The sequence below is a fragment of the Notothenia rossii genome (genome assembly GCF_949606895.1).
Source record: "Notothenia rossii genome assembly, chromosome: 4".
Lineage (NCBI taxonomy): Eukaryota > Metazoa > Chordata > Actinopteri > Perciformes > Nototheniidae > Notothenia > Notothenia rossii.
In genome coordinates this window covers 11,862,104-11,877,981 of record NC_136902.1, presented here as the reverse complement: position 1 = coordinate 11,877,981, position 15,878 = coordinate 11,862,104, and the positions used below count along the sequence as shown (strand labels likewise).

General features: G+C 42.1%; 1 protein-coding gene across 1 annotated transcript in view; it reads right to left on the bottom strand.

Annotated features, from left to right (window-relative positions):
- The window catches only part of lama5 (laminin, alpha 5), a 104,689-nt gene extending 88,813 nt beyond the window's left edge, over positions 1 to 15,876 (bottom strand). Inside the window, exons 1-2 of the mRNA XM_079677621.1 lie at positions 14,402 to 15,876; positions 9,749 to 9,901 (exon numbers count right to left, since the gene is read on the bottom strand). Of these exons, the coding sequence (XP_079533747.1) occupies positions 9,749 to 9,901; positions 14,402 to 14,695 (447 nt within the window). The 5' untranslated portion in view covers positions 14,696 to 15,876. The remainder of the gene's footprint in view (positions 1 to 9,748; positions 9,902 to 14,401) is intronic.
- Between the last annotated feature and the right edge of the window lie 2 nt (positions 15,877 to 15,878).

Here is a 15,878-nt window from a genome sequence, read left to right as displayed (position 1 = left end):
TTCTCCCCTTCCTGTCCTCCTCTTCTTCTTCCTACACTTACTCACATTTACTCGCTTCCTTCTCAAAAAACGTGTTGATATATCTAATATATATATATATGATATATTTAACCAACTTTTTTTTTTCTTAGTTTTTTTTGTTCATTCTGTTGAAAGCAAATGTTCCCTGTCTTGGGTAAATAAGGCTCTTCTTGTCCAACCTATTGTTTCTAGTAAAATCACATTTTCAGGCAGGGAAAGTTTTTCTATCAAGCAAAGGTGAAGATATTAAGTTAAAATAATGTATAAAAGGAAAATGTGTCAACATAAAATATTTTTTCCGAGGCACAAGTACAACTAAAACAATGTTTAACTCCAAAAGAAGGTCAAAGACCAAAACAAGTGAATAGATATTGAATTATGTTGCTGCAAATACACGGATTACGCGCTCAGGAAGGCCATCAGTGGACGAGAGCAGGATCTTGGCTTCACTCTAACACCAAGGAGGTCGAAACGACACCCCACAGTAGTCCTGACAGACCTGGACTATGCGGACGACATCAGCCTGCTCTCCGACAGCGTTGAGCAAGCACAGGAACTCCTGAACAGAGTGGAGTCAGAGTGTGCCAAGGTTGGCCTTAGGCTTAACGCCAAGAAAACTGAGGTTATCAACTATAACATCTTACCGGAACATCCACCTCTGACAACAACAGAAGGCACTGTGCTTAAAGAAGTCAAGGACTTCAAGTACCTGGGCTCATGGGTCAACTCAACCGAGCAAGATCTTAAGGTGAGGAAGGCACTTGCATGGAGGGCCATGAACGGCATGACCAGTGTATGGAACTCCAACCTCCCCCGTCAAATCAAACTCAGCTTCTTCTATGCAACGCTAGAGTCTGTTCTCCTCTATGGCAGTGAATGCTGGACCCTGAAGCCAACCCTGCAAAAGTCTCTAGACGGATGCTACACCGGAATGTTGCGAGCAGTACTTAATATCAGCAAGAGTGTACATTTAACCAACAACATCCTGTACGAAGGAACACCAAGGGTGAGCGAGAAAATTGCAGCCAGGAGAATGAGACTAGCAGGACATTGCCAAAGGCATCGAGAGCTGCCAGCCGGCAAATTGGTGCTTTGGGAACCAACACACGGGCATCGGTCACGAGGACGTCCCGCACAAACATACGTGGACGTACTCAAGAACGACGCAGGAGCACAAAGTACCAATGAACTGGCCAGATGTATGGAGAACCGGGATGACTGGAAGCGACGATGGAGGGCTCGTCTGAGGATGACCTAGAGAAATGCACGTGGTAAGACACTGTACAGCAGGGCTGTTCAATTAGTTTGGAATGGGGGCCGGTCGATGAAAATGATCCAAAGCAAGGGGCCGGGAAAAAGATGGCTTGAAATATGAGCAATCATATTAAGAGCTTCAGATACAGTAAATACTACAACAGCATAGTGAAGTGCATATTGTGTTTAATTCAATCAAACAACAAAGCCCCAAGGCCTTAATAGATCTAAATGGCAAGTTCAGAACTCAGTAGGCCGACATGTGAAGCTAATTTAACCATCAACATCATTTCATTTGATTTAGGTGAAATGATCTAATCATTCATGCAGGGATTGTCACTACAGTAGCTAGTAGGCGGGTTCGAAACCCGAGCTCGCCGAAATGTTCAGGCAATGTCTTCCCCTCTATCTCTCAATGTAACACCCCCTCTGGAATAAAGGCACTCTGGCCCAAAACAATAACAAACAAAAATTAAAATGTGATTACTTTTAAACATTATACTCAAAGGGGCAGTAAATATCACCCCGGGGCCGGGTTTGGCCCGCGGGCTGCCAATTGAATAGCCCTGCTGTACAGTGTTATCCATAATGTGTTAAGCATCAGAAAGTATATTCATCTTGCTTGTGATAATAATTAGCCAACCTTACAGGATACTATGATGTTGCATTTATCTAAATGTGTCATTATATACCAAACTGAGGCTCACAGTAAGGGTGTGGTGACCTTCCAACATCAACACGCTGATATCAGCTACAACAACATACAGAAGCAGACGGCTACAAATGATGACTATTTTGGACCACCACCCATCCTCCCATCCTCCATCCATCATCCCTCCTTTATTCTGGTTTAGCAGTGGCATTAACTTTATCCCGCTTGCCTCTTTCTCTCTTTTCACTCAAAGCTGAACCACTCCTATTAAGGTCAGATTTTCTCTCTTTCTCTCCCTGCACCTCTTTCTCCCCCTCTCTGCTCATTTTCCTGCCCAGTACACATAATGAATGACTGAAAAATGTGTCAGCGTTTGTTTGAGAGGAGAGCAGTTTCAGAGGCAACGTTTAACCCTGAGCGAGAGGGACTGACGGGAAAACATGGTGACAGAAATAAAAGTCATTACGGAGGACGTAGGATGAATGACTCCAACTGTTGACCCCTCAAAATTACGACCAAGGAGCTAAAGAGGACAAAATGATGTATGTGAAGAAATACATAGAGGGCCAGTATTCAAAGATCTGACTCAAATGTGTGGGTGAGTGAGTCATCAAGGAAAGTTAAGCAACAGAACAAAACAGAAAATCGCACAGAGAAATAAATCAATTTCTTGAAGATTTAATGATGATAGTGACAATTAAATCCTCTATAAGGCTCTCAATGTAATACAGTATGGAAATAGCTAAATGACAGAGGGGGAAATGATTGCTAAACACTTAGGAAAGAAAGGGTAAGCAATGGTTTGACGGATCAACCGAGGGGCCGAAAGTTGCATAAAGAACAAAACACCAATGTGTTCATTTACTGTAACGTTGTGGTTGTAGCCTTTGCAGACCATTTACATTTACATTCACACAAACATATATCACACACTGCAGAAAAGGGAAAACCCCAAAAAGCCTCTTTAATTCCTAAATGCATCTTCAGTAACCGCTTTCATTTTGGACTTATTTCAATTGTGCTTTATCTGACTGACTCCAAACAGGGAGAGACTGACAAAGAAGAATTTACTAAGGAGAAAATGTGACAGAGGAATGATAGAGAAATGTTTGATGTCCATCATATCCATCTTTATCCCCTTATTTTATTTCCATCATTACTGTGTCCGTCATCCCCTCGACAGAAGAGTCTTTGTGGCTGAGCGGAGTCAGAGAGATGAACGGAGAGATTATGATGCGAGGGGGAAAAAAATTGGGTGAGACATTACGGCGAATAACAGATCATATCTTGAAAATTCTCACAAGCTTTGAAAGAGCTGTGTGCTTGACTGGGTGTTGTAAAACAGGCCACACACACACACACACACACACACACACACACACAAACACACACACACACACACACACACACACACAGCGTCACACCTGAAGTGTGCGTAAAACAACAAATGAAAGAAAAACAATGGAGTGGTCTGTACGGAGCCAAACCACAGACACCACAGTGGTTCCCATGCTCCTCACTCGTTAATAGCAGAATTGGCAGAGGACAAACTGATTATAATCGGAAAGCCACACACACACACACACACACACACACACACACACACACACACACACACACACACACACACACACACACACACACACACACACACACACACACACACACACACACACACACACACACACACACACACACACACACACACACACACACACACACACACACACACACACACACACACACACACACACACACACACGCAAATACACACACACAGACACACTCAGTCTACTCACTAACAGGCCGGCGGGAAGGATTTTTAATGATGTAATCCATGAAAACCTTTTGAATGGAGGATCTGCTTCTTATCAGAAAGCAACATCCATCTTCTAATACCCATAATGCATCTGTGTTAGGGGTTATTTCCCAGTTTGGGCTTTAAAAAGGATACGGCTTCACAGACTATCCGCCATTTATTTGTTATTGTCTGTTGCTGCTTAACTGTGGATAGCGTTTCAATCTTGGGGATATTCTCCTGACTATTAGTTTATTATATGTTCTGTATTATACAGATACCGGACTTATTACAATCCTATGTTGGGACTTTTGTTTATCTTTGAATTGCCCAAGCTCAACAAGGATTGTGATCTTAGTCGCGTCTTTGAAGATGACTTCCGTTTGTCTTTGGCATTAAGGAAAAGTTATTTCTGGTCTTTTTATCTCTCCCCAAGTGAGACAACGATGTGCATCGCCTCAAATCCTTTGTTTAGTTGCACTTTAAAACCACCCTGCATTTTGGAGCCGGCTGGGACATTAAAAGGTAACTCTGACGTTCAAACCACATCAAAAGCAGGAAGCAGTCAATCGGGAGCAGTTGGCACCGCGCTCGCTCTTACGCACGGCGAACAAAGGAGCTACCTCAACACCGAGTGTGTGGGTTTGTTTTAGTGTGTGTTTCTGTCCTTCTTTGTCCTGGAGGGAGACCTGCCAACAAAACCGGGAAGTTAAGGGCATTTGACGGTGGAACATATTTCAATCTCATTGGAAGAAATGTAATCTACTCCTTTTAGGTTCTGTACTGTTGGGGGACTAAAAGAGCAAATCTGGAATCTTTCACTAGTTTGATGTTTAGGCATATTTTCTTTCCTAAGGAGGACAGACATGCATAGACAAGTCGATTTAACAATGAAATGGCTCTGTCTGAGTTATCGTTGTGGTGCGATCCATTTTTTCATATTCGGTGACCCTTTAGATATCTTCTGCAATAAACTAACAAGACAAGTCAAATCCCCTGAATTACAGAAAGTCTAATACGGCGCCCTGCAAGACTTTGACAAGTGTGATTTACTCAAGGTGGGAGGATTATGGAAAACACAAGACCTCACCTGGAGAAAATTCACACACACACACACACACACACACACACACACACACACACACACACACACACACACACACACACACACACACACACACACACACACACACACACACACACACACACACACACACACACACACACACACACACACACACACACACACACACACACACACACACACACACACACACACACACACACACACACACACACACACACACACACACACAGCTCTAATAATAGGCTGCTGAAATAGACAAACATCCCCTGTGCTGTCATCTCCTCCCCTCCTCTTTCCATGCCCTCACTCTCCTTCCTCTTCTTCACCTCCGTTTTCTTCCCCACTTCAAACATCCTTCCTGTTGTCCTCTTTCCCATGTGCTAGCCCTCCTCCTCCTCCTCCACCTTTTCCTGGGAGTTTTCTTTCACCTTGTCTTCATACTGGGCTTCTCCCTCTATTATTGGTCTCCTTGTTTTTTCCATCTCCAACCCCCCCCCCTCCTCCTCTTCATCTCCTCCCTCTCTCTCCCCTCCCCCTTTACCTGTGATTACAGAATCCTTTCCACTATCACATACCTCAGGAATTAGACTGCACCAAAACACACATCTCTGCATGCAGCGAAAACACATCACATCAGCCTATAGGTAAAGACAATGGTGACTTGTGTTGAGCTATGTGACTTCATCAGATGTTTTCTTTTCTTCCTGCAGTTCATCATGCAGCTGTCCATCGCGTTCTCCCTCCTTCTTCCCTGACATCCCCATTGTGCAGATATATGTATATTGTAAACTATAACTATTAGGGATGTAACGATACCAAAAACTCACGGTACGATAATATCGCGATTAAAAAGTCCACGGTACAATATTTATCGCGATATTGAAAAATAAAGGAAAAAAAATTGAATTTTTTTATTAAATAATAAATCTGATTTGTACAGTATTTTTGTCGGATAGTAGTATTTTAAAGTGTCAACAATATAATAATCAGACCCTGCAATAGAATAAATCAAGTTTCACTTTAGTTTTTCAAGTAACTCCACTCTAACTCACTCACTCAGCATCATCAAGGTTATCTTTTAGGAATATGAGCATGTCCACATTTCCAGGTAGAAGCTGGGATGTTTGGGCGTTTACAATATCCCCTGCTGTGGAAAAAACTCTCTTGCTTGGTACTGATGTTGCTGGGAAAGAGAGATATGCTTTGGCCATGGGTGACAGCAGTGGGTCAAACTGAGCATTGTCTCTCCACTGCTTCAAAACCAATACAGTTGTTGCCAAGAAGGTGAGGCTTATTGACAGGGCGAGATATAAATATACTGTTGGTACTTGTCAATGTCTCTAGCTATGTACATGTAGCCCTGTAAATACGATGTCCTTTTGTGTTATCTGTTGTTTTATGTTCATGTTGTAACCTACTTGTTGCCATGTTGGACAGGTCTCCCTTGAAAATGAGATCGATGATCTCAATGGGACCATCTGGTTAAATAAAGTTTAAAAAAAAAAAAATTATAAAATATATTTTGTCAGTCTCATGACGGTATTGAGACATCTATTTATCGCGATATTCCATATATCGTTACATCCCTAATAACTATGTATAGTGGTGTTTTTTAGACACCTGTGCATTTCAAATTAAAATGGCAACTTCTTTGAATGCGTTTTGAGTTGTGTTCGGTTGCCTTAGTTGAACTGACACATTCAAATAGTATCATGAAAGGAAAGATGTCACAATATAGAAGACAACAAAGGGAAAGAGGAGAAAGAGTGTGTTCTCACTTTTCAGGAAAAGGACTAGCAAGATAAAGAGCTGAAGTAACGAGGAAGATGATAACGATGAAGAGGTAGGAGAGCAGGAGATAGCAGAAGAAAGAAGACAGGAAGGTAGAGGAGACGGTCTATATCGGGCTGTGTGTTATCCTTAAAGATATGCAAAATAAGTGCTACAGATATAGAAAGAGAGGAGGAGGAGGAGGAGGAGAGGAAGAAGTGTGTGAACTGATACACCTTATTTAAAAGTCTGAGACATAAACAAGTTGGTAAGAAGAAGAAGAAGAAGAAGAAGAAGAAGAAGAAGAAGAAGAAGAAGAAGAAGAAGAAGAAGAAGAAGAAGAAGAAGAAGAAGAAGAAGAAGAAGAAGAAGAAGAAGAAGAAGAAGAAGAAGGAATTAGACAGTATTTAGAAATACAGGCAAAAGTCATTTAAGGTGAAGCCTTCTTTAAAGATACTGCAGAGAAATCTTCAGATTCCAGTGAGATGTGTTTAATAAACTGAGTGTTGGGGGGGGGGGGGTCAGTCTGTGCTTGGTACCCCTGCTGCAGTAATGCTCCGATGTACTGAGAGTAAAGTTTATTTACGGCCAACTTAATTAAACATTATGGTGAACTGATCTGTTCTTGTCTTCCAAGTTGTTGAGGCTGCTTCTCATCATTGACCTGAAAGCACTTCAGACTAAACGTTCCCTCCGGTGCACTTTAGGTGTTTCGCTGAACATGTCTCATAGTAGTGTTTTAATGATAATAGTTTGGGCATTTAATTAGAGAGAAATACAGAAACGTAAACATTTCATCTGAGTGCTGAACTCTTGATTCTCAATCTAACAGGCATTATTCTGCTGCTCCTCTCTTCTGGTATCTACTCCTTCAGATGTTGAACCAGGCTGCAGGGATTTGCCCGTTCAGCCACACTGAGGTCAAACCTCTACCCTAAAGTTGCTCATATGTTATTGTGCATTACAATTTGAATCATTTCAAACTCGGTAGCTGAGTCCAAATGAGACAAGATATTCAGGGTGTCCACATATACATCTATAAACTTAAAAGCAACAGTTTGCCATTTTATGTTAAATAAGCTACTTTGCCGGGATTTAGATAAGAACAACTATTCCACTCTGTATGCTAAACAAGAAGCTAACATTAGCTCACAAGCTTATCTTATCAGAAAGATCTCTAAAGCTCACTAATTATGTTGGTTCATCTAATTTTTTCAATTAACACAACCACTCACTGGGAGGAAAATGATATGGTTTACACCAATGAGAGAGAGAGAGAGAGAGAGAGAGAGAAAAGTGTGGGAGGTAATTTAAAAAGCCTCCCCTCTGCAGGTTGAGACAGGTTAACTGACATTCCAATCTCTCCCTCTCTTTCTCTTTCATTCAAGCAGAGGTAGGGGGTGTGTGTGTGTGTGTGTGTGTGTGTGTGTGTGTGTGTGTGTGTGTGTGTGTGTGTGTGTGTGTGTGTGTGTGTGTGTGTGTGTGTGTGTGTGTGTGTGTGTGTGTGTGTGTGTGTGTAGGAGTCTTCAACACACTCTCTCTTGTAAACCCTGGCCTTAGCCCACCTACATTCTTTCAAGACAAAACGGCAACCTGGTAACTAGAGACCCTCCCCCTCCTCTCCTTCTCTTCCTCCCACTTTCTCTCTTCCCTTCGCTCTCTATCTCTCTTCTTTAAGCTATCTTTTAGGCCTTGATGCCACCCGGAAAACGTTTTGTTGCAATGTTGGTTGTAAACACATTTTTTAACAGATGAAGATAAAGCGTATTTTTTTTCATAATCAGTGAGCTCATACAAGAAGCCGTTTTCACTAAAAGACATGCTGCAACAAACAACTCATTTCATTCTAAAACAGATATACAGAGTGAGCCAATATAACAACAAATGCTAATGTCTTTGTTTATTCCCTACACGTTGCCCCTTATCAAGCGCTTGCTTATTACTGTGTTATTATAGCAAAACAATCCTGTCCCAAATAACACAGCAGGTGACTTGCATCGCTGCCATGCGATGTCACATGAAAGGGAGGAAATCCCAAAATAAATGTTCCTTCTTTTATCACTGTCAAAAAGGCATACAGGTTTATAAAAGCTTTTACCAGGAGAGCACACAGTGACAGCTCCGAGCTTCTCTACTGAAACCTTCAACCTTAAGAGAGAGGAGAAGCGGGAGGGAAGTGGTGAAGAGAGAGGAAATAGGGAGGACAGAAGGAAGAGAGATGGGGAAACTGAATGCCATGACAGAAAACACTCTTGTCAAGTGCACACACACACACACACACACACCAGACCGGACCGGACACACACACAGTGAATGTCTCAGTGCTGCTGAATGAGGAGGGCACTCGAGCAGGAGAGGCTGTCACAAAAGAATCGCATTGAGAAACAGAAAAGGTTGTTCAAGAGCAACGTTCAAAAAACACAGAAAGGTTAACGTGGAGGCAGCTTGAAGCTTTTCTGTACTGTGTGAGTGCCAGGGTGTGTGTGCTAAACATCTGTGTGTGTGTGTGTGTGTGTGTGTGTGTGTGTGTGTGTGTGTGTGTGTGTGTGTGTGTGTGTGTGTGTGTGTTTCACTACAGCAGACAGAAGCTGCAGCCAAAAACAGCTTCTCTAAATCTACTCAGAGTGAAGCGTTAATCACTCCATTTTTCTTTTAGGACGCAGGGATTTAGGAGGCTGATTCATCACTTAGAAACTAAACTCACATTTATTTACGTTGTGACCAGAGGGGGAAAGGCTGAACTGTTCAAGGGGCTTTGGCTGCAACCCAATCAATGCTTTAACATGTGATTGAATTAAACATCTTTGCATTATTTCTGACAGAATGGCAACGTTTCCACACTTTCAAAAAATATCGTGACTTTTACTGTTTTGCAAGAGAGCACAACATCACCCAGAATAGTATGTGGATTGGAAAGCCTTGTAGCCCAATGTTTACAGAGCACACTGTCTAAACTGTTTTATTCCAGCTCTGAGCACTAAGTTGCATGTCATAAAGGCAAAAACACCTGGGAATATACTGAACAAACTGCAGAGGAATAGTGAAACATACTGTAGAGAGAAGAATAACATGTACAGTAGAGGGAGAGTACAACACACAGTAGAGATGGAGCAAAAAGCAGCACAATGACACGTGTGTTTCAGGACGTATATCTAATGGGTCCTACCTGTCCCAGGTCCAGGGTGACGTTGACCTCGTTGAACTCGGTGTTGCGGGACAGAGGCGGGCTCTGCCACCATCGCTCCGTCCCGTCGATGGCGTTGGTGATGGGGTGGGCGCGGTCGCTCTCGCCCTGGCTGCAGATGTCACAGTATTGGCCCTGAGGAGACAGAGATTTATCAGTTGAGAATACGAGGTGTTCATAAGGCTCCAAATCTGAAACCTTACGGTGTCCAGTGTCAAATTCAAAGCTTTACTTGACCATGTGGGAATTCTTTTTTTATAAATGTGTCTCACTGTGAACACCCTTCTTGCGAAATGTACACTATGAAGCTTCCTCACTTTCCTCTCTAAACTACCAAAAACAGCAGCACAATGTTTTTGAGTCACAGTAAACTGCTATGAAAAGAAAAGATTTCTCTCAATCATTCCCCCAGAAGCCACCTGGGTCATGTTTCTTATATTCCAGCAGAGAGGTGACTCCACTCAGGTTACTGTAACAGTGAGGCCCTAGCTTCTTGTATTTCTGCCAGTAGAGGTTTAAGTGTGTCATAACAAATGTTTATTTTCCTCAGTCTGACTGTTTTGCGCTAAACTGACATTCTAATACTAAAACCACAGAAAACACTTACCCTCCTGTCCTGTTCACTGCCATGTATAACCACTGAGGCAGCCATTAATGTATCTGCCACACAACAACAACATAACTTGAGCAACAATAAACCTGTCATGATGTTCACCAGCATCAACAACCAAGTTAACCTTGGTTGGTAAACATGTTATGAAATCCAAATACACTGCTGTATGCTTCAAAAAGGAGCAGGGACATGTCCACTTTAAGTGTCCTCTCTCATTTGGGTTATCAAGCCTCTCTTCGTTCTGAGCTAATCCCTCTTAGTTGTCGGAGCGTTTAACCCTGGCCACTGCTGGCTATGTAAGCGTTAGCATAAACTAAACAAGCGTGGACCTGAACAAAAGCCCAGGTTAGGAGATGTTATCACTGCAGGTTACTGAGGTCAGAGGTTACAGCTCTCTATCTCACTCCACCGCCCAAAAAGCCTTCCCCTGTCCTCCGTCTTCCTCTCCACACTTCCCAAATATCACCGATCAATCAACCTTTAACATTTGCCTCAATTTGGTAGAAACGGTAAATTACAAATCATTCTCTCCAATTAGTCAATTGTGTGACAAATTAGGTTTCATTATTATTATCTCGCCACAGCCGATTACATTTTGATTTATTTTCATATTTAACTGACACTACAAATTACGGCTATTAAAGGCGCATAAATGCCTTGAACAAGAGTGTGTGACAAATGAAGCTCTCTTGAGACTAAGTTCATTCAATTATAGTAATAATTGAATGAATATGTATGAATGACTCATTGAGATTACAATGTATCACATACTCCACTAAGTGACACATTTTGGACACTCTTAGAGATCAAAATATATTCCTTCTGTGAAATTGTTGGTATTTCTTCACACTTCTTAAATGTGTAATTTTGTTTTCAAAACATATTTTTCACTTTCCCCCTTTGACAGTTTCTCCGTGGCATTCTTCTTTCTCTCTGCACTTGTAATTAACTAAATATCTCTTTCAGTACTAATTGCTCTGATGCTGTCGGGAAAATTGTAGACCACAGAGCATTTCAGAGGAAACCTTAAAAGAAGAAAGGAAATCCCCTCCAATCACAGGCTTCTGAATGCAGAGATAATTATGATTCACATCATGAGAAGCTGCTTCTCAGGTTGAGTGATTTAAAATAACTAACAATAACTAAGCTTTCTCCCCGAGGTATGGGAAAAGAGAAAAGTAGGTGTTTTAGTGAGATGTCAGGAAGGCTACTTCTGTATTTCAGTGTGGCTGTCAAACTCCATTTCACCCTATTCTGTCCTCCTTTTCTCCGTTTTCTTTCACAGGACATGTCCGGTCACTTCCTTTTAAAAGGCCACCTGGAAAGGAACATGTGGAGTGTATTTCTCTCTCTCTCTCTGTGTATTACACACTCTTTAATTCAATCTTTCTTACCATTTCTTTCCTTTCCTCAACCTTTGAGAGGAAACTCTCGAGCACTGCCCCGAGGACACAGATTCCTCTCTCAGAGACAGACAAAGTTTCGTCAGTCAACACCTGCCACTTTAAGAATTCTATATTTTTTCCTCTCTCAACATTATGCGCAGCTTTTCTTGTTTTTCCTCGAACTCATTCTACATCATAAAGGTTTGTATCACTCTCTCTGTCTCAGTTTCTCCTGCTTTTATCTTACATGGCAAAAAGCCACATTAAAAGGTGCATGCTGGGTCAGATTTTCAAGCTCAGGCTCTGTCCTCTCGACGGCAGCATGAAACATCGATACAGCTCAACCACTTCAGCACCTCCAGTCTCATTAAAGTAAATCTAGTTCACAACCTAAAACAGACACACACACACACACACACACACACACACACACACACACACACACACACACACACACACACACACACACACACACACACACACACACACACACACACACACACACACACACACACACACACACACACACACACACACACACACACACACACACACACACACACACACACACACACACACACACACACACCATCGTTAGTCCTCCTCCTGCTGTTTTTAATTAATACAAATACACTCACGTCTTGCTGTCCAATCAAAACAGGATTAACTTCAACACAGAAGTGTCTGTGTTTTCTGGTAAGGTGTCTGTGTGTGTGTGTGTGTGTGTGTGTGTGTGTGTGTGTGTGTGTGTGTGTGTGTGTGTGTGTGTGTGTGTGTGTGTGTGTGTGTGTGTGTGTGTGTGTGTGTGTGTGTGTGTGTTTTCAGGGGGTGCAGTAACACAACAAGTGGGCCGAGCCACAATAGCCCAGCAAAAGGGCTAAACCTCTTACCCCTGACACATAAAGCACCAAGCCCTGAGCTAATGGCCAGATTTCTTGGGTTCATTTCGGAGATTTCCTGAGCTAATTATGAACCACTTTAACCACCTGCCCTGAGCAGGCAGAAGAGAGAAAGACTGAGAAAAACACTCAGAGAATATTAGCTCTAATCTTCAGTGTGGAGAAGCTGAAGTGGGTCAAATGTGGTCGAGATCAAACGGGTTACTGCAGCGAATATAGTGCCAATTCACCAGCTGCATTGAAGATAATTACTGAGTAAAGTATATAATTATGTCTTTCTTTCTTTTGTCTAAGGTGGGATTATTGTATTGCTTTGTAGTTCTTAAGATAACATTGAATAAAACAGCTTGAAAGCTTGAAGGAATCTTGAAAAGCCCCCAACCCCTCAGGGCATATGTTTTTGGGGGTTTTGTTTGCCTTCGTCTTTTAACAAACAAACAACGCTTAAGCCTGTCCGCTGTTCATTCTCAGTATTAAGTGTATGTATATCTCGACTGTCTGATCTCTTTTCATTTCAGTTCAAAGGTAACTTCTACTACTTTTGCCAATACTCATCATCAGCCAGGATTTGGAAATGACCACATTTCTTAGATCATTTCTGTCTTATAAAAAAACGACCATCACCACAAGAGAAATCAGCGCTCAGGTCTTGATAATCTCGCGGTAACAGAGCGGATAAACTCGGTCCGATTGGAGGACACGGCTCAGTCCCTGGGAGGAATGCGAGAAACAGGTGGGAGAGAGAGAAGGCAATAAGCCTGCCAGTTCCCGCCCAGAGGCTTTCTTTAACTCATGAGACTGCAATACTCCTTTCTGAGTTAACTAGTGATACCTAGAGGGCTAAACATCAAACACACACAATGGTTTTAAAAGCCTCATCATCCCATTACAAACTGATTTATAAAACTCACGTGAAACTTCAGGCATGATGTGGAAACTAGCTGAATTTGTGTGGAGTTTGAATGAAATGCTGCCTGTCCTTATATAAGTGGCCTGTGTTAAGTGTTGCCAAGTCCTACAAAGGAAGCAGTGCATGAAATAATGACTTGGCACAGCAGTTGGAGATTCATGCACGCTGCTGACCCCCTCTGTTCAACTCTCTACTCTGAAGGCAGTCAAGTGTGTTGGCATCCGCAAAAAGTCTAACATAACACAACTGGAGCGAAACATGCAGTTTGGAGGTGGAAGACTTAAAAAAAATACTGCTGCAAAACACCAGTAAAAAAGACTGTGTAGTACATTTTAAAAGCATACTATAAAAAGTGAATATCGGTGACACCAGTGGGATAACAAATGTCATCATATCCCCTAAATCTGATACAATAAAGTCCTTAAAGAAGACTGACGCTATGAAATAGGGTCAATATAGGCTCATTATAGGTCGTTTATAAACTGAAAGCAATACCACCTGGGTGTTTAATGCTACCATACAGACAGACTATAGAAGCATCAGTCATTGTAACACTTTTGAGAACCAAACACACTCTCAGCATTTATAGGAACAATGCAGAAATGCTATTAAAATCGCCAAAATCACTTACAAAACAATCCTGGAATACATAAATATTGGACAGTTATTGATATAATATGGGTTACTCAACTGCCATTAACTTTCACTATATAGGCTAAAACAAATATTTTGAAAAATTAAAAGTCTACCGAGTCCAATAAAGTTTGTAGTTCCCTTCGGAGCAACAAATGCGGTAATAAGGCTTTTATAAAGTTGTGCCCAGCTCACCCGGATGGTCTGGCTCGGGTCCCCGGACACGGGCCCCCCCACCAGCTTGCAGTACAGGTCCTGCACGCTCCGGCCGGTGTCCTCCTCTCCGCAGGTCGCCGTAGCGGAGATCTTGGTGCCCTCGGCCAGGTTAAAGTATGGCGGGTGCAGGCTGTATCCGTTCAGACCGTTGGTCGGCAGCTCCTGCGCCGACGCCAAGGTGCCGCAGGTCAGCAACAGCGGCCAGAGCAGCAGCGCGACCCGCGTTTGGGTGCGCAGATCCGGGGAGAGCGCCGCCGGTCGGCTCGCCATCATCTCCACCTGTTCGCTCGATCCGGTTGAAATAAAAAAGTTTGAGGACTAAAACAAATATTAGTAAAATAAGAAATTGACCGTTAACTCGTGAGGAAGAAGGACATTTGGAGGCAAATGTTGCAAGAATTAGAGGAAGGGGTCCCGGAGAGCGAAGCGTCGAGGTTTCTGTCCTCTCTCTGTGTCGCTCCACCAGGCACCTATTCCAACTCAATCTGACTCCCCTCTCTCCCTCCCCCTCTCTCTGTTGGCCCGTCCCCGGCTGTTGGAGGAGGGCACAACTTCTGCCAATGCTTACTTTGAAGGGTTTGAGTTAGGTGCATCATTCACGGGTAATTAACTGGCTCAAATAAAGGCAAGGGGAGAGTTTTGATCCATTGGTCAATTTGATTTACAGTTCCTTTTCTTTTTTTTTTTTAATGGATTACTCCTTTTACTCATTTCCTTTCAACTTTACTTTCCATTGTCATGTTTTGTACTTCTCCTTCCTTTCTGTTCCTCCTCCCTTTTCCTGCCAATCATTATGAAAGCAAAATTAAGAATTTTGTTTTTCTCTTTGTTTCATTTACTATCATCAATTTGACATTCCTGCATCATTGCACTCGCCATGTGGCTAAACAACAAATGGGAAACTAAACCACAAAGAGAATGCTCCTCAAACACACACACCAACAAACAAACACACACAGACAGGTGTCCTCAACAAACGTGCAAACACACACATTGACGGCCACACACTCAGCCCGTCAGAAAACAGGAATAAGAAGACAACTAGAGGGTTTGAAATGTAAATATGCAATCAAGTAACTTTTATTATTAAGAGTGATCATTTGTATTTCTGTTCTTGATTTTACACGTTGAACAAATCATTGAGTGATTTAACAGCTTTTAACAATTTAAATCAAATATAATATGGACGACTGAATTGGACATTTGCAAGTCTTTGTCATTGTTTTACTTACATCCATGTAATAGCGTGAGAAATTGTAGTTTGACTTTCCAATTCGGACACAAATTATTTGTAAATAATAATCTCTTTCCAAATGTATGTATGCCAACTTTTGCTTGGGTATCATACATTTTAGGAATAACAATTAATAATTGATTCACCACTTGGACAAAGTAACCTTACTTGAAGTTCAACTTAATGCTGCAACTAACTTCTTTTCTTGAGCATTTTTGCAGT